Below are 18206 nucleotides of genomic sequence, written 5' to 3' on the forward strand. Positions count from 1 at the left end.
AAAGAGAGAGAAAGCTGCAGCAAAAGCTGGAGAGGGTCAGAGGAGGAAATGGTCACATTTGCTGAGGTGGACTGGGAAAGGGAGGGGAAAGGGAGGACAGAGACACTTGTATGAGGCAAGGACTAAAAGGACAAAGAGAGAAGGAAATCCTGATATACCTGAGTTGTAGGCATATTTGAATGCAAATTCAAACCCAAACACCCAACCTGTTTATAGTTAAAACTTCCTGCAGAGCTCCCAGAAAGTGAGCTGCTCTGGCAGCATTTTGTGACTTCCAGCTGTCCCTGTAAAGGCTTATCTGTTCACAGACCCAGCTACAGCAGCAAGTCAATCAAGTGCTCCAGCCTCTTTAAGCAGCCTGTATTAGCATTTTGCCTCCCAGTTGTCTTGGCTGAGGTGCTGCTAAAAGTGACTGCAAAACTCCTTCCTTGGGGACTTTGCCTCTGTTTAACAGCCCCTGTGGGTTTTGCTTTGCTTTTCCATATTCTCACATGTGCTGGAGTCCAGCCCTCAACAGCACAGACAGGTGTGTGAATCAGCCTGCCTATTGCTCAAATTATATCTTCATTTATTCACAAAGGAGATTTAGAAATGTGTGTGTTGCCTGCCTGTATTTGTATCCCCTGTGGTCTGTCTGCTCCAGTTGTACAGTCAGAGTAAGCCTCTGCCCTCCTTTGTCAGGGATGTTTAAATATGAGTTGTGAACTTTGTTTTTTGTGACCACACGAGGTACTCCTGTCAAATAGAAAGGCTTGCACTTCAATCACTGTAGGTGATTAAAGAGCTTGGACCAAGTGATGACAGAATTGCTGTGAGGAGGCTTCCAGTGCAAGGCTCACAAGGTGCAGGAGTACAGCTGGTGCTGCTGGGATCCAGCTGATAATCAAACTCTGGGGCTGATTCTGCACCAACCTGCTTGGCCTCTCTCCACAACCATCCTCCTGCAGAATCTGCCTCACAAACTGTTGCTTATGTTTAATATATATAAAGTTTTTTAAGGATGTGCTTCAAATCCAGGATTAATTTTGTATGGAAGAGCCCAAACATTAATGTCTGTTGTCACTGTAATACATTAGTGAGAACTAATGCCTAGAAAGTCTCTTTCTTTATCTTTTTTTTTTAATCTGGTACACCACTTGGTGTAAAAATTAACCCTGCTTGAAGCAAAAAGAGTATTGAGAGCAGGGATGTGGGCAAGGACAGCAAGGGACACCTTTATGTATATTGTCTGCAGCTCCCCTTCCTGCCTGCAAGTTATGTTCCTATTCTTCCCCTTGTGTGCTGTGAGGGCACTTGAAATAAGCAGGATTAAAAATGTTTCTAGGCTGGAAATAGAGTGTTCCCAGAGAAGAGCCTTTGACTTGCAAAATCTCACTTTATTCAGAAGGTTAAGCTGAATTTGGAACGAAATAACCCAGCTAAAGGCCTCCTCCCTTGCATTTTGTCTCTTCCTTCCCTCCAGGTATTCCCCAGATAATAAACCTCATGGAGGTTATCTGAGTCAGTCCCTAAAAGTTGAGATAACTGTAGGTGAAGGGACATTAGCTCAGCATTTCCCAGAATTAACTGTACGTGAAATTGAAGAACTGTGAAATAATGTTTGCCACAGAGGCATTAGTTTTTCCAGACTGAGGCCACATGAAAGCTGTATCATTTCCCCTGATGGTTAAAGCAGGAGAAAGGCATCACTCCCACAGTCTTGCCAAGAAAGGGGCTCACAGCTCCAACACTGTTCTGTTCAGGGCTGCCCAGGGAGGGAGAGAGTACAAAACATTTTTCACCATCTTAACATTGCTGCATCTGAGTGATACAGAAATCTCAGCTATTTCATTAGGTAAAAAAAAAAACCCAAAAACACAGACAGCTTTATGGATGTTTTCACTAGTCTGTCCAGTCAATCAAAAGAGGTACAAATTTGCTACCTTACTGCTCTGAGTGTTACAGCACTAGTTATTTATGATTATGCCACTGTTGCATTCAACGTTGGAAATTATGTGGTAAAATCACTTTTTAAACTTCCATGTAACTGAATGCTCAAGGCTTTGTTTTTAATTAGGCTTTCAGATATTGCAATCACCTTTTAAAAATGCCCTAAAGTCACTGCTGAGACAGTAAAAGCAGCCTAGATGTTAAAAAAAAGGAAACAGAACTGTGGAAAGCAGTATGGCTTTAACTGTTTCACAGCAAGAAACTCAAGTTGCCCACAAATTAGAATATTGGCAATTTATAGAGACAAGGGACAAGTAGTACAATCTCATAGAAACGACTCAAAATAAACTAGTAAAAAAAGCCCATGTCTGAGAAAACTCTTCCAGAAAATCTAAGGTTTCCTAAATGAAGCTTCACTAATTTGGTTTTCAGATAATATGTAATTGTTGCAGCCTGTTCCTCTGTAATATGAGCAGTGACATACAAAAGAGCTGGCAGAATGAAAAGTCAAGAGACTTCCTATCCTGTGATGTGCAGTTTCATTTTGAAATGCACAACCAGTTACACCAGACCAAATGCACAAGTACCTTATGTGTTTGGTGTAGATGTTGGAATAAGGTCATCCATACAAGATTAAATTTATAAAAGGCACAAAATAAGCAGTTAGTCCACTGGTGTCCTGGATATTGTGGTGTTCTGTGCCATTAGGGAAAGATACAACAATGATGGTGCCAGGGAATGTTGTTCTGTTTTGCCACAGTCACACTCAGAGGTGTGATGTGCCTTTTTTCCCTTTCACAGGAGGACTTTGCATAGCAGTGAAATGCAGGATTTTACTGCTAGCACTTTTGGGTCTGAAAATAGCACCCAGGAGCCATGAATTCATGCATCAGATGGCTAAATGAGTCTTCTCATCAGTTATTTACATTTTCATTTCCTTTTTCCTGCTGTTTGTCTTTCAGGTGATGTTTTGTATGAACTCCTTCAGCAAATCCTGAAGCAAAGGAAAGCTCGGATGCTCTTCACACCCTTCTTCCACCCTGGGAACTCTATCCATGCTCAGCCAGAGGTCATATTGCACCAGAATCATGATGAAGGTAACTCTTGTCTCATTCTTACAGGAGCTGCCTTTACAGAGGCAAATAGGAATTATGTCATTTTCTTGACCCAAAGTTACTTAAATAAAGCTGCTCTCCTCTCTCTGACTCCATAGCTTTGGAACAATCAAGTGGTCTAGTGAGTCAACAAGCCCTTCTCCATTTATCTTCTATTATTTTGTTCTGTCTCCAAAGCACCTTTAAAAGCTATGTCTGATACAGATTTAAAAGCAGAGCATTTTATTGACCCTATTGATTCATTTTTCCTCACACCTAGTCAGGTAGACAAAGTTGCTTTGTGGACTTTTAGTATCCTGGAGATGCCGCTAAATGCAGTTGTTGGCAGGGCAAGGGAGGTCAGGCTCAGAGGGGAATATCCAGCTCCCAGCCACTTCACTGGCAGTCTGTCAGGACAGCATGCCAGAGCTCCTGGCACTGAGCCCATCACATGGCTCAGCTGTTGGCCTGGTTGAACAATTCCTGATGGGAGAAGTGGGCTTCTGCAGGTTTTCTCTCATTTTTACTATCAGAATTACTTGCTTAGGTCTAGTAGTGTGCACACATACCATGATTATCAGAGGTGATGAAAAAAGAATAGTTAAGTTTGTGGAATTGCTTATTTGGGCTTCTTCTACTGGAAAATGCAAGTGTGCTTCTTTTCACTGGAAAATTGAGGTTTTAATTTCTTTAAAAATACACATACTGAAGTACTTCTTGGATTTCTTGGGTATATCATAGAAAAATATAAAACTCAAACTTTTTCAGAAGTCCTTTCCACGAAAGTATCAGGCAGAAGAATATTTTTCAATTAAAAATGAATTCAGTTTTCAATTTAAAAATCGAGGAAAAAGTAGTGTTACTCTTTTTTTGAGTAAACAGGAGAAGAGAATTTGAGTTAGGATGTCACCCTGGTCTTTGCTAACTGGAGAAAAGGTGTGCTTATCCTATTTGACATGAGTCTATTTCAGGATTCAACATGAGATTGCAAGAGAAGATTCAGGGGTGCTGTCAGACCCGTACAAGTTGCCTGTGGCCAGTCTGAGGTAGCCAGAGTCAAATGGCACCAGCAAAACCCTGAGACTGAGCCAAGAGCAGGACAGCAGCAGGTGGAAGAAGGACACTCCAAAGTGTTTCCACACAGCTGTGTAAATACTCCAGGTTAGCTGGGGTTCACTTGGCAGAGCTGAGCCAGAGACAGTTTTCCACTGTATTCAGACCATTAGCAAAATCTGTATTTTCCTCAAGCTTGGCCTTCACCCATGAGTGTTCCCACTCTAAATTTCAAACAGAAATACTAGCTGCTCTCTCAGACACTCCTACATTTAACATATGGAGCAACTTTGACTAGAGAGGATTTCACAGAGATAATCAGTTGGTTTCTCATGTGTGTCATTTAAAAAATATGTATTTTACAATCTAGTGATTAAGAAACAACTTCGATTTCTTCCTTACAATACTCTGGCTGCTGATAACAGCACTGCTTTTCTCAGAGAACTCTGTGTTATTACTTAAAACTTCTCTTTATAATGACAAAAATTAGTTCTTGGTTTGCTGTGAGAAGAACTTCAAAATAAGCAAAAGAAACTACAGCTTGCCTGCCACAAGACTGAGCAATCAAAAATCTCTATGCCAAAAATTTACAGGCAGGTGAATTTGTTTATTTTGACATTACTCCTTCTTCCTGTTTCACAAAGTCACTTGGGAGAAACTATCACAATTGAGTTTTCATTTTGCCTCAGCAAAATACAACTTAAAAAAGGAGAATGAATGCAAGGAGCAGAACTTAACCCAGGCTAACTCACAGACTGACACTGGGGACAGATTTTACCCTGGCCCCATTTTGAGTGGTTAAACTTCACAGGTGATGTGTATTTATTACAATCTCTCCTTACTGCAGTGATCTTTTCCATCTTCTGACTCTTTTGCCTGTTTCCTAATGGATTATACTTATGATCCTGCTTTTAAATGCTTTCCCTCTAGTGGTTTCTTACTAGGCTTAAACAAAGGGGGTTTGGCTGTTAGAAATCAATTGACTGCAGTTCAGGATATTGGCTTGGAATGGGCTCTGTCCCTGCAGAGGGATGAGCAATGGAAAGTGAATTACCTTCATCTCCAGTGGTCCCTGTGACAGAGCTCTGAGTCACTGGATGGGATGCCATGCAGGAAGCTTTCACTGTCATTCCCTGCACTTCTTTCATGGCTAAGCAGAGTGCCAATCTTTGGGACTGCCATGCCAGCAATTGCTCACTCCCAAAGTGCAGCCCCACCCATCCCTGCATGGGTAGGTCAGCAAATTTCCTGGGAGGTGAATTTCCTTTCACAGCTTTGTCTTCAAGAAAAGACTGTTGCTCATTTGGAATGAAGATCCAGAGTGAATCCAGTGCTGCCTGAAATTATATACCATATGTGCTCAGCTTACAATCACCAGATGTGCCAAGGAATGAATGTGATGAGGATTTTATTCTGTTCAGGGTCATTTTTAGCAGTCCTGCTTAGAGCTGAGTTGGAATTGTTTTATGGCAAACAGCATCTTTGGCCATGAGAGGATTCTTTTGTTAAGTACTTTAAGAAAAATATCTTGAAGGAAAGTGGTGTTTCCTCTTCCTACTTTTCCCAGAGTTCCTTGGTCTCTACTTTCTGTCCTGTCTGTCCAGGTTCAGCATCACCAGGATTTGGAAGCAGACAGGTAGGAACACCTCTGTTTGGAGTTTCCCAGCTAATGTTTCCAGAGAGCTTGGTGAAAAGCACAGTAGGGCATTCCTTTCTACTTTAAAGTTAGGTGCTCCCTTCAGCCAAGGCATTAAATAAATTGGACAAACAACAGAATATTCTGGTCTGTATTTACAGGCCAAGAATGAGCCCAGTACATTTGAATGTACAGTGATGGGGGTGGATGGTCTGTAGAAGATAGGACACAGTAAAATTTGGGAGTTGATTTTCTTTCTGTTGTGGCAAAGAAAGGGGACTTTAAGGAAAGACAGCCACACAGGGTAGGTACAGTTGTAAATTTTCCCTCTTTGATCTTCATTTGGGCTATCCCACATTTGCTGGCCAGATTGTATTTAAAAGTGTTTGAGTTTAAGCAAGAACAACATATAGCTCAGGAGTTTCATGTCTTCCAGCTGTTCCATTTTGAGTATCTTGAACAGCCCTACAAATGCATTTTTCTTGTCTGGGGCCACAGGTGTGTTTAATAAGTACTCTAGAGCAATGTAGGTTCTGCCTAAAATTGCAGGTTTTCCTGTCAACTTCAGTGTTCTGGTACAGATGCTATGTCACTGCCTGGCACTGCATTTTCTCAGGACTTGAGCTTTTCCTGTTCAGGTCTTTCCCTGGGTATGTGCTGATCCATCTCCTGATGCCTGCCTGGCTTCCAGAGCAGCAGGAGCCCTTCAGTCTTCACCTCAACAGGGTTTTCAAACAGGTATCACTGCCTTGGCAAGACAGCAAGAGAATAATTTCATATTCAGAGAAAATGGAGTGAACAAACAGGCAGCCTCAAATAGGCAGCTGCTTGTTTCAGTTGTTGACACGTACCCAGAAGTTTCCTTCTCTTATCACCCAAGGCTTTCAACAAACAGCACTGAAATTTGATCTTTGTTTTTTCTGATAAAAACCTGTTAGTCACTGTAGCTCTGGTGGTACTTTCCTCTTTGTCAGTAGTTTCCCAAGTCAAAATTGATGGCCTTAGCTAACCTGAAAGTCTACGCTGGCAAAAATTTTAATTTTGTGAAAGGATTGTTAGTGATTTATCTCCTTACTAGTGTTAAGCATCACAGCTGGGAAAGTGTGTTCATGCAAAAGTGTTGCTAGAAGTCCTCCTGCTGAAGACATGTAAGTGCTTATGTGGGGCAATCCATCAGTAGACACTACAGACTAAATAGAAGAAAATGAAAATGTCCTTATGAAGATGTAACGTGCTCTTTAAATTAAGGCAGGGATAAAGTAGAGGGTTTCATAAAGAGCTTCCTACCAGTAGGGTTTTTTAAACAACCCAGTTCATATTTCAGACTGAGTTATTCTTGACCTTGACCTAAGCCTCTACCATCTAAAACTTAATACCCAGTATTTTCCTGGAGACATTTTCCCTTTTTTTCTTTCCCTTCTACCTTAAAGTGCTCATTATGGTAGTAAGAGCAATGACACAGAGAGGCATGAATGGCAGGAGAAGAATTTCAAAAAAATTGTGCAGAAACCCATTTTCTTCACAAGTGTTCATTCAGCTCCTCAAAATGGGATTTCTCTTAGTGTGTTTCCCAAGGAACTGTTTTAACATGGTGGTGGAGGGAGATGGTTTTCACCGTTTTCATTCTGTGTAGAAATAATAACTATCTGCATTTATGCAGAACTTTACTGATCACATAAATAAAAAACATTTACAAGTTGTCAGCAGTAGATCCTACACCTTGATCACGATAGACAATCTGTATTTTGGGGCTGTTTTTTTCCTCCACAGATAGCTTTGTGCAGAGAACCCCGAGGCCATCTGCAGAGGCAGTCCACCACAACCCCCCAACCATTGAACTGTTGCATCGCTCGCGGTCGCCCATCACCAACAACCACCGTCCATCGCCAGACCCCGACCAGCGCCCGCTCAGGTCCCCCATGGACAGCACCCTGCGCCACCTGTCCCCGGCCGACAGGATGCCAGGGACAAGGCACCAGCATGAGAACAACCAGCAGGAGCCCTATCCTCTCTCAGTGTCCCCAATAGAAAACAACCACTGCCTGCCTCCTTCCGAGGTGCTCCAGAAGCCCTCCAGCCCTCGCCAGGAGAACACCAGGGTCATCCAGCTGATGCCCAGCCCAATCATGCATCCTTTGATACTGAACCCCAGGCACTCCGATTTCAAACCACCGAGGTTGTCTGAGGATGGGCTGCACAGGGATGTGAAGCCCATCAACCTGTCCCACCGAGAAGAGTTAGCTTATATGAACCACATCATGGTGTCTGTCTCCCCTCCCGAGGACCACGCCATGCCCATCGGCAGGATAGCAGGTAAGGGACATTATTCTATAGGCTACACCAAAGCTGTGACTCTTCATTCATAACTAACCATGCTTTGTTTTAAGGGTTTCTTCTTTCCTTTTGCTACTCTGTGACATCAAGAGTTTACTGGCATTGTGCAAGTTTCACTACATCTGTGGCTTAGGCAGTGCAGTATTAATAAATGAGTTTCATGACAGGTAAGCAGAGGTGCAGAATGACTTGCCTGTGACCACAGAATGTGTAATTGCTATTGAAACATTTGCATCCTGACACTTGCTACCTCTCCACCCACTAGCAATCCATTCATTTCCCAAAATACCTATCTCTGAAGCCTTGCTCTGCAAAGAGAGAATTTTCCAAGAGTTCAATTCACATTAGTGTCCAGCCCTGTGGAAATGAAGAAACCCTCTGTCAGTGGCTTTTGAAATAATGCAGTGTCAAGGCCATTATGAAGCTGGCAGGACTAATGAAATACCACCTCAGAGTCCTACTTCATAGCCTTTCCTGGGCTCCTCACATCAGGACTGTCCCTTTTTACAGAAATGAGGTTGGCTTTGTCCCACACAAACCACAGCATTGTCTCACTTTTGTTATCGTAAATAACTGACATCACAACCACTGAATCAGGAAGCTGAGGTTACAGAAAATGTTTCTTGTACTCCAGTGGGAACTGTAAACAGGGAGAGGGGGAAGAGGAATCCAACCACTTCAGAAATACGCTGAATACCCCAGTAACCAATTTCTTTTGAGAGATGCAAATACACACCACACCCAGAAAGATTCCATGCAGTTGTGTCAGCAGTGACCTGATGTGATCCCCAGCTCCTGTGAGGTATTACACATGTCCACAGAGCTACAAACACCTTGTTCTTTTTTGTCCTTACATGCCTTAAATTTGTTACAGATGTCATGCTGCCTCAGTTTTAATGAGGAAGATTTTCTGTTTTCTTAAGATTTGCCACTTTAAATTCCAAAGATACATATCTTACTATCTAGTCAAGATCAAGCACAGCAAGGACCATGATCCTTTCACTAACAGAAGGATGAGTTACAGAAATTAATCCTTTGACATTTTTGCCAGGCTGACATTTGTCTCTCTCCTTTTGATTTTTATTACCCACAAAATTCTCAGCAGGTTAATAAATATACTTAAAGTTATGGCAGACAAAATACCCTACTGGTCACATCACTGGTGATTTCCTTCCCAGAAAGTGTTATTGGGAGATCAAGGCAGTTAATTTTTATTTTCCAGAGGAAAACATTCTTTAAGAATAAACCCAAGTCTGAAATAAATGTAGGAAAAAATATGGGGAGTATGTGGTGGTGTAATTTTTCTACTTTACTCTTATGAATTTTCTTACATAGGAAAAAATATGGGGAGTATGTGGTGGTGTAATTTTTCTACTTTACTCTTATGAATTTTCTTTGGTTTCTGCACGTTGTGCAGTGGGTCCAGTGACACCAGCCCCAGTAATTCCCATATCCTTTCTATCCCTATGTGGTTTGCAGGGCAACAGAGCCCAAGCCCTTGGAAATCTGGGCCTAACACAGTTGCTTGGCAAGTATGTGTAGCCATGAAAAATGTTTTCCAAAAGCTAAACCTGTAGATTTAGGTGTTTTCACCTTCAGGCCCATGTTTTGGCTGAGACTCACAAGCAAGGGTGGCATACCTGAAATAGCTGGTGAATTATTTAATGCCAGAAAAACCTGGAGTGTGTTCAAGCATTTGGTTCAGATGAGGGCAGTGTTTTATGGCCCAGGGTTGGGGAATTACAGAGCTCATGGTTAGATTGATTAGATTTCTGCTGATAAATTGGCCAGTGTACTTCTATCGGTGCCCAAGTCCTTTAATTGCAAAAGCTCACATGGCTCATTTGCTGCACAGGTACAAGCCACTGCTTCTCTGGTTGGATTGTAATGGCCCCTGAACTGTAGAGACACCCTCTAAAGAGCTCACAGCTAATTTATAGGTGATAAAAACTGGATTACTACCAAGCATTTAGACAGCCCGTGCTTCGTGCCTGATGTTAACTTCACTGGAGCTGTTGAATTCAATACTTTGGCCCCCTAGAAAGAAAATAGCTTTCTACCTGCTTCCCACCCATCTCTCTGCTCTTGCCAATAAGTGTTTTATTTTTTATGTCATCATAAATGTGTTTTTCATCTCAGTGTCCTCACCTTTACTGCCATAGTTAACATGGAAGTGCTTGACCAGCCATGCTTGCCACTTCAGTGTGAGAGAGACCATGAAAGGTGTGAGATGTGGCTCTGAAACTGCAAATGTACATCAGTGCAGATGAATTCTTCAAAGGGGCTTTTTAGAGATCGCTGGCATTGCTTCCATTTGCTTGATGAGGGTGACTGATGGCTTGGGCAGTGAAAAGATTTACCAAGAGTCCAGTGCCAGAGCTAAGTACTCAACTGTTTACCCTGGTGAGGAGAGCCTTGACTTCCTATGGCTTAACCACTTGGATGCAGGTGATTTTCAGGGAGATGGTGATGAGGAGCTGCTAGGGAAGCCTGGTAGGCTGCTGACTAAAGCCTTGGGCTGTGCTCCAGAACATCTTATGTTCCCAACTCAGATGTTTTATACTGTAGAAAAATTTTCCCTGGACTTAAGACACCTAAGAGCCTCATGAATCTGTTTACTTGTAGATTGAATGGGTTTTTAAATGCAGCATGCAATTAGTTGGTGCTGAGAACAAAATAATGTTTTTGCTTGCTGCTATACACAATGCTCTCTTTTCAGGAGGTTGATCAATAAAGCTCTGGGCTTTCTGTCAGACAAAACAATGACCTCTACTCACTGGCTGACTAATCTTTCCTACCTTTTTATGTAATACCATTTTTCAAAATATTAATTTTACTGGTAAAGCACTTTCCCTTTTACAGCAAAGGATTTCAAGTTGAAGGTCTTATTATCTTTTCATCTAAGGCCATTTAACACTTTTCTAGCAAAGCTGGAGGCATAAAGTATCTTTATATTACTCATTAAGGTCACATATATTATTCATTATTGGCTAGAGTTGATTTTGAAAATCGTGGTTAGCTATCTTCTCAACACAGTGTGCACACGTCTTTTGCATAACTTTGTCAGAACTGGGGGTCATCATGTTGAGATGACCAAGAAGCAAGTTTGCATCCCCTGTAAATACACCAGGCAAGGAATAAACAAAGTAACTCAGGCATCAGTAGTTATCTACTTAACAGCATGTGAAAATACGGCAAATATTAAATACTCCCCTCAAAAGGGGAGTTCAGCACAGCAGGGTAATGGAGAGTTTTCCCTACTGGAACTGCTAATTCAAAGCAGCAACACTTTTGGTAGTCAAGTCCTACCTTGGACTCTAGCAAGCAGATTCTGTATATGGCTTAGTGTTTCTCAGTAGTCAATCTTGGTTCCCCACAAACTATCTCCAAGGATATCTCTCCCCGTGGCATGAAAATAGATACCTTTTTTTCTTTTTCTTTTTTTTTTTTTTTTTTTTTTTTTTTTTTTTTTTTTTTTTTTTTTTTTTTTTTTTTACACAATTGCAGTTTAAGTCAAGATTAAATTAGCCCTTCTGCAGTTTGGAAATTCTACTCCCCATGAACCTCAGACTGTGAAGGTTTTGTTATCAAGGATTTTAGGGCTTTGATATCTTGTAAAAGGTACTTCCCCAAGGTGCAAGAGGCAGTTATGGGACTATCCAACTATAACAGGATTGGTTTCATCCTAACCTTTATCACACAGAGGTTGAATGAAACATCATTCAAACAATCTTAGAAACATCCAAATTAAGGTAATGACGTGGTGGTATTTACCTCACTTTTGATTCAGTCACTTAAAACTCACTAATACAATTCTGGATATTTCTTGTGAGGGGGAATACATTGCTGAGCAGGTCCCTGAGATTTCCCGCTCCCAATGCTTTTTCTGTAGCAGGTCTAGGACTGAAAGACTTGTTCACTAATCCACAGCATGCTGAAATCTTGAGGCAGTTGAGTCCTGTGCCTGGTGTTATCTATTGGCTGCTCTTATCAGCTGGGTTACCTTAGCAACTGGGCTGTATCTGACTTTATGAGCTACTGGATTTGTTTCTTCCACTTCAGGAGTGTGAGGAAAAGCCAGGCAATGTTTAAACTGTTGGGAGCACATTGTCACTGTGTTGGTTAGGCACATAAAGCCATTGACTGCTGCTGGAATGAGGATGGACAGGATTCCTGCCCTGCTGAAGTCATGACAGGGGGTTGCCTCCAGACTTGCTCCTGGTTTACCTCAGCCTCTCATTGTGTCACACATCCTGAGAGTACAGGGGTGTAGCATGAGCCCCATGGACCTGTGGCAAGGCATGTGTAAGTGGCATCTCAATAAAAACAGTCTGATGGCCAAAACCAAAAACGCAGTCCCATGGTAAGAGCCCATCAGCCATGAATGACTCACATTGTGCTGAAATCTGCAGAACAGCACCTGGGATGGGTGTAGGCTCTGAGCATGGGGAGGTCTTCCAAAGGGGTTTGATCGTTTTGTGTGGGGATAGAGTTTGGAGGAGGAACAGAATCATGGATTCTCCTCCTTTGTTGGAAAAAATTACTTCTGTGGGAGGGGGAAAGACAGGAAGGGACACTGGAATACCCCTGTCACAAATACTGTGCTTTTAAAAAGTGCAAATCAACTGGTAAATTTTTCTGTTTGTACTCTGCAGTTGGGCTGGAAAGCTTTTAAATGAGGATAAGAAAAGTTCAGCTGACTGAGCTGTCAGATTTGTAACAATAGACATTTAGAGTTTAAACATGAAAAGACACCAAACTTCAAACCACTGCACCTCAGCAATGTCTCCTCACTCCTTAGCTACTAGGACCAGAGCCCCAGTGCCCATGTCTGCTCCAGATGTGTCCATGGGACATTTACAACTGTGTCATATCATAGGATAATCTTCTGGGGTTTTTTTTACTCATGCACCAGCAAAATCCTTTTTGCAAATGCACCACACTGGTTTATTATTTATAATGTCTTACAACACATTAGTTTCTTTTTCTTTCTGTACAAAACAGCTGTACAGGGACAGTTTGCTATGCAATGGCATATGCTGGATAGTAGGGAGGGAGGGAGGGTGGGAATGGAGGCACAGTTATGCCTCTGTAGTGAAGAGGGTAAAAAACAGCATCAAAGCACAACTTAGTTACAAGTTTTGTAACTGATACCATTAGCCCTCACAGAAGGGCTGGAAAAGTGAGGAAAAAGTTAATAATGGGTATTGTTGAAAGATATTTAAAGAATAATGCAGACATCAGGCACAGACAGTCATAAAGGTAAATATCTTTTAACTAATTTGCTATCTTGGTATGGTAAGGTCACCCAGCTAGTGGACTGAGGGAAGGTGGTGGGTGTAGTTGTTCTGCATTTTAAGGAAGGCTTTTGGTGCTGCCCCTCACAGCAGGGTGGAGTTGCATGGCTGTGGGATGAGCAGGTTCCCAGTATGCTGGGTAAAGAACTGTCTAAGGGCAGAGCTCAGGGAGTTGTAGTGCATGGGGCCACATCTGGCTGGCAGTGTTCCACAGGGCTGTTCCACAGGGCTCACTTCTGGGGACAGTCCTGTTCAATGTATTTATCAGTGATCTGGATGCAGAAGTCTAATGCACCTTTAGCAGTTTTACTGATGGTGCCAAAGTGGGGAGATGCTGTTGGCTCTCTTGAGAGACAAGATGCCTTGGAGAGGGGTCTGTATAGATTGGAGCATTGGGCTGTGGTTGATGGGATGAAGTCTGACAACTCCAACTGATAGATTCTGCACCTTGGGTGGAGCAGTGCTGGGTACAAATAGAAATGGGGAGAGAAATGTCTGGGGAGCATCCCTGCACAGGGGGTCTGGGGGTGCTGGCCAACACCGGGCTCAGCATGAGTCAGCAGGAGGGCAAACCACATCTGGGGTGTATCAAACACACAGCTGATCTTCAGTGCAGCACATAACATTGCTAACACCATTGGAGCCTACCTATGTACCCACCTGAGACTGCCAAGGCTGTCTTCTCCACTGTCCTGAGTGATGAACCCAGCAGGATGTGACAGCCCAGAAGTGGCTGGTGGGGCTCTGGTGACACTCAGACTTTGGGGGGCAGCTTTGACAGGATGGTTGCAGCAGCTGAGCAATTTCAAGTTACAGACTGGCAGCCTGGAGAAAGCCAAAGCAGTTCTTTGGCAGTTCTAAGCTATAAGTGGTAGAAGTTCTGGTAGTAGCTGTTTTCCAGGGAACTGACCTTCCTTCCTGTAGGGCAGCAGCTCATGCAGACAGATTGGAGCCCTGCAAGAACATGAAAGTCCTCGTGTAATGCTGGCCTGTCACTTCCATTTGGATATGACAATGATAATGTATACTTTTACATTTCCACTACATGCCATGTCTCTTGGAGCCCCTGTGGAAAGCCAGACTTCTGGAGAGACTGAAGTGTGGATGACAGTCAAGCTCACAGAGCTCATATTCATAAGAGTTTTCATTATAACCTTGAGAGTCTTCTTAACATGGCATTAACAATTAATTTGGGCATGAAAGTGGGCCTTCCCTGCCAATTTAACTAATGACAACTCTAACAATGGGTGAATAGCAATGGCTTGGATAGGTGGTTGTAGATTTTCTGTGAAGTGTCTTCACAGCTATCTCATTCTTACTGCACAGTTACAGGAGCAGAAATTGCAGGCTGGGCTTGTTTAGATATACTCAAAAGCCAGGACTGACCAAGCCAGAGGAAAGCTCAGGCATTTACATTTCATTCTTCTCATTACTGTACTGTAGCATCCATTTGCATCCCATGGCTAGGCAGATAAGTGGCTTCACAGTACCCTAAGCATCCCTTGGGGCAGCAGGATGTTACACTTTCTTTTAAGAAATTTGCCTTTTAATGGAAACAGGTCCCTTATTTTCCCTGTGTACTGCACACTTCCTTCAGGCTAGAGTTGTTTCAGTAATTCAGATTTTCTTCTACAAAGCAAACTTGGATCACTTTGAATCCTCTTAGTTAAACCAGGAGAGAACACTGTTTGTTTACAGTGTTGACACTTCACTGTCTCCAGAGACAGGCTTGTTTAAATCTGGCTTTAATACCAATCACTTAGAAGAACACACATCAGTTTATGTTCCTTAAAATGCAAACATTAAACTGGTAAGGCTGTTCTCCATTGAAGGGAAGGGAAGGGAAGGGAAGGGAAGGGAAGGGAAGGGAAGGGAAGGGAAGGGAAGGGAAGGGAAGGGAAGGGAAGGGAAGGGAAGGGAAGGGAAGGGAAGGGAAGGGAAGGGAAGGGAAGGGAAGGGAAGGGAAGGGAAGGGAAGGGAAGGTTTGGCCATGTCTCAATGTGGAGTTTTAACCCCAAGAGGGGAAGGTCACATCTCAGTGTTTGGCAAGGGACCCATCAGAAGTCACCAGTTTATGGCTTATGAAGTCCCTTCAGGAGGGACTTTCCAGGAACAAACCAGGAGCTGTGTCCTCCAACCATGCTCACACCTCCCACAGTACTCTGGGCTTTCTGAGAGAACACAGAAGTGAGGTTCATAGGGAGCACTCTATCACAGACAGTGATTTTCTGCACTTGGAAAAAGCCAGAAGTCCAAACCTAAGACTGAACTGTCAGAAGATAGTAGAGATTCTCACATTGTGGGGTTAAAAATTATTGCCCTTGTTGGGAATGCCTTTGCCGCAATTAAGTAATTCCTGCTTTTGCCAACTTCTCTAAAGTACAATTCTGAAGGTAAAACATCATTCTTAATTGTTAAATTCCCATCATTAATGTGTTTGGCTGGTTTTCTGATGTCAAAGAGGTTGTGAGGTGTTTGTAAGAAGTGCATGTGAACAGGCAGAGGTTGAATTTCTTTTCCAGTCATTGCCTCTCATGAGCAGTAAAGCTGAGGAAAAGCCACAGGAGAATCAGAGAATCAGATTTCTTTAGCAGGATTCTTTTCTGCCATTGTGGTGGAGCAGGAAAAGAACAGCACTTGAAGATAACACAAAAAATGCCCATCTATTTGGTGGGGATGGGGAGATGGAGCAGAAGAAGAGGAGAGGAAGAAAAAATAGCAAAAATACAGTATTTTTTGTAAAGATAGGTACAACTGTCTTTAGCTTTCAAAGTCTTCACCTATCCAATGGTCTGCGATCCATCTATTACACATTCCTTGTAATTTCAGTGCTCTTTTCTACAGCCATATGAGGTGTATTTTGGATCCTCCTTCCCTGTACAAGTTTTTATTGCCAGAGACAGAGCTTGGCCTCATCTTGCTCTGTTATTTTTACAACCTCACAGTACAACTGTTAGCAGCATGACTGTCTCAGGTTTCCTCTCTCCTTCTGCCTGATCTCCCACTTAGTGTTTGGGTACAAAACAGAAGTAACATGTAACTGTTGTATTGTGTGATCTGGCAACCTCTTTGCTCAGCCCCAGCTTGAATTTACTGAGCTGAACAAACAGTTGTCTGTCAAGAGGTTTCTCCACACAAAAACATTGGCTTTGCTGTACTAGCTTACCACCCTGCTTCCAGCAGCAACATTCACAGAAAGAAAACTGTTTTCCCTCAGTGACCTGGACACGGATTAACAGACATTGATGACCAGGATGCTCCATCTCAGGAGTGGTCAGTGCTCCCCCAGGCCTCAGAGCCTTTTGAACCCTTAACCATGAGACTTGATTACTTTTTTCTTTTGGTTTTCTCTGCTAAAATGAACATGTCTTGTTTAGATCTTGAGGTTGGACTCTATCTCAGCACAGCACCATGCTCCTGCAGCATGTCTTAAGGAAACTCCCCAGTCAGACCATTCCTGGGACTCTGACAGTGACATTCCCAAGGTCAGAGACTTTCTGGGACTGAAAGCCCTTCCCCAGCTCCAGTGACTGTGAATTACATCAGGTCATCATTCTCACACCATGAGCATCACCATGTTGTCTTCACACACACTTCAGGTGTACTTAGAGAAACTAAAGTGCCACAGAACTTCCACGGTTCTGTTCATGAGTTTCAGTTGTGAACAGCCATTGTTTGCTTCACTCTGAACAAAGGCAGCTGAAGCACAAATCAGCTTGTAAAATAAATGGGGCTGAGCTTGGGAGAACTCTTCAGCTGGCAGAAATCACAGAACCATTTAAGTCAAATGATATCATGCTGGAGAGATTTTAGGCTAACCTACACAGCAAGGGGTAAGGCCTCAACTGATGTCAGAGGGAGTATGACAACATTCCTTTGGCATCTCTTCCTGTGTGGAGCCATGTTGGGCTCCAAGGCAGTCATCAGCCAGATCAAACACTTTTTATGTAATGCTCTCCAGTGCAAGATGTGGGTGGGTCTCACAAAACATTTCTGTGGTTACAGAGGGTTTTGGTAGTTACTTCATGAAGAGGGCCAGCTCTGCACCATGGGTCCCATTTAAACAACAGAGAGTTTGGATAGAGAGTGTGCTTTAAGGAGTATTTCAGTGGTGGGGAATGTTATATCCTGAACAAAAGATAGCATGCATATGTCTATATTGTTAACAGCATTATTTAGTCCTAGGGAGCACAGATGTGAGACCTCTCACTACTGCAACATGAAGATGACCTTGGCCAAATGATACTGGAGAAGTCATTTGTAATGGCTGGACAAATATCAAAATACGAGGAACCTAAGATCCATAATGTTTCATTTACAGATCATTCTGAGATGGTATTTCAATTCTAAGGGATATTTATTACTATCATATAGCTATTAGGGAGTATTTATATGCTGGTATTCTTTAGGTGTGTATTCAGAAGACTCTGCCTAATCAACTAATAATAACATGGTTTTTATTAGCAGGAGTGGGAAACTGCTGCCTCTTGCACATGTAGGGCAGTGCTTATGGCAGACAATCTGAGAACCAGCTAAGCACTCTACACCTTATCACTACCTTGTACATAACTGTAAAAGTCCCTCTGGAAGCATTAGCCAGGTTGTAGCCATACCTCTCCATTTGAAGCTGCAGTTTGCTCTAATTCCCAGCTAATTACACAGCTCAGACTTGCTCAGTGTTACAGCTGAGAAAATGGTAGGGCGTGGAAGTGCCAGTGTTTAGGAGCCCTTTCCACATTGATGAGGCCATTCACTCACTCCCAACTACACCACCTTAAAGCCTCTCAGTCCCAACTCTATCTGCTGCAGAATGTGCAAAGTTCAACCATCTGAGTTCACTTTAAAAAAAAAGGGTTCTGTGTG

At 42.7% G+C, this 18206-nt stretch overlaps 1 protein-coding gene across 3 annotated transcripts in view; it reads left to right on the forward strand.

Annotated features, from left to right (window-relative positions):
• ETV6 (ETS variant transcription factor 6) overlaps positions 1-18206 on the forward strand; it is a 121173-nt gene that overhangs the window by 93189 nt on the left and 9778 nt on the right. For all 3 annotated transcript variants that reach the window (XM_058804972.1, XM_058804973.1, XM_058804974.1), the window contains 2 exons: positions 2892-3026; positions 7483-8025. In XM_058804972.1, coding sequence (XP_058660955.1) covers positions 2892-3026; positions 7483-8025 — 678 coding nt within the window. The remainder of the gene's footprint in view (positions 1-2891; positions 3027-7482; positions 8026-18206) is intronic.

This window comes from Ammospiza caudacuta, chromosome 5 (genome assembly GCF_027887145.1).
Source record: "Ammospiza caudacuta isolate bAmmCau1 chromosome 5, bAmmCau1.pri, whole genome shotgun sequence".
In the NCBI taxonomy this organism is placed as follows: domain Eukaryota; kingdom Metazoa; phylum Chordata; class Aves; order Passeriformes; family Passerellidae; genus Ammospiza; species Ammospiza caudacuta.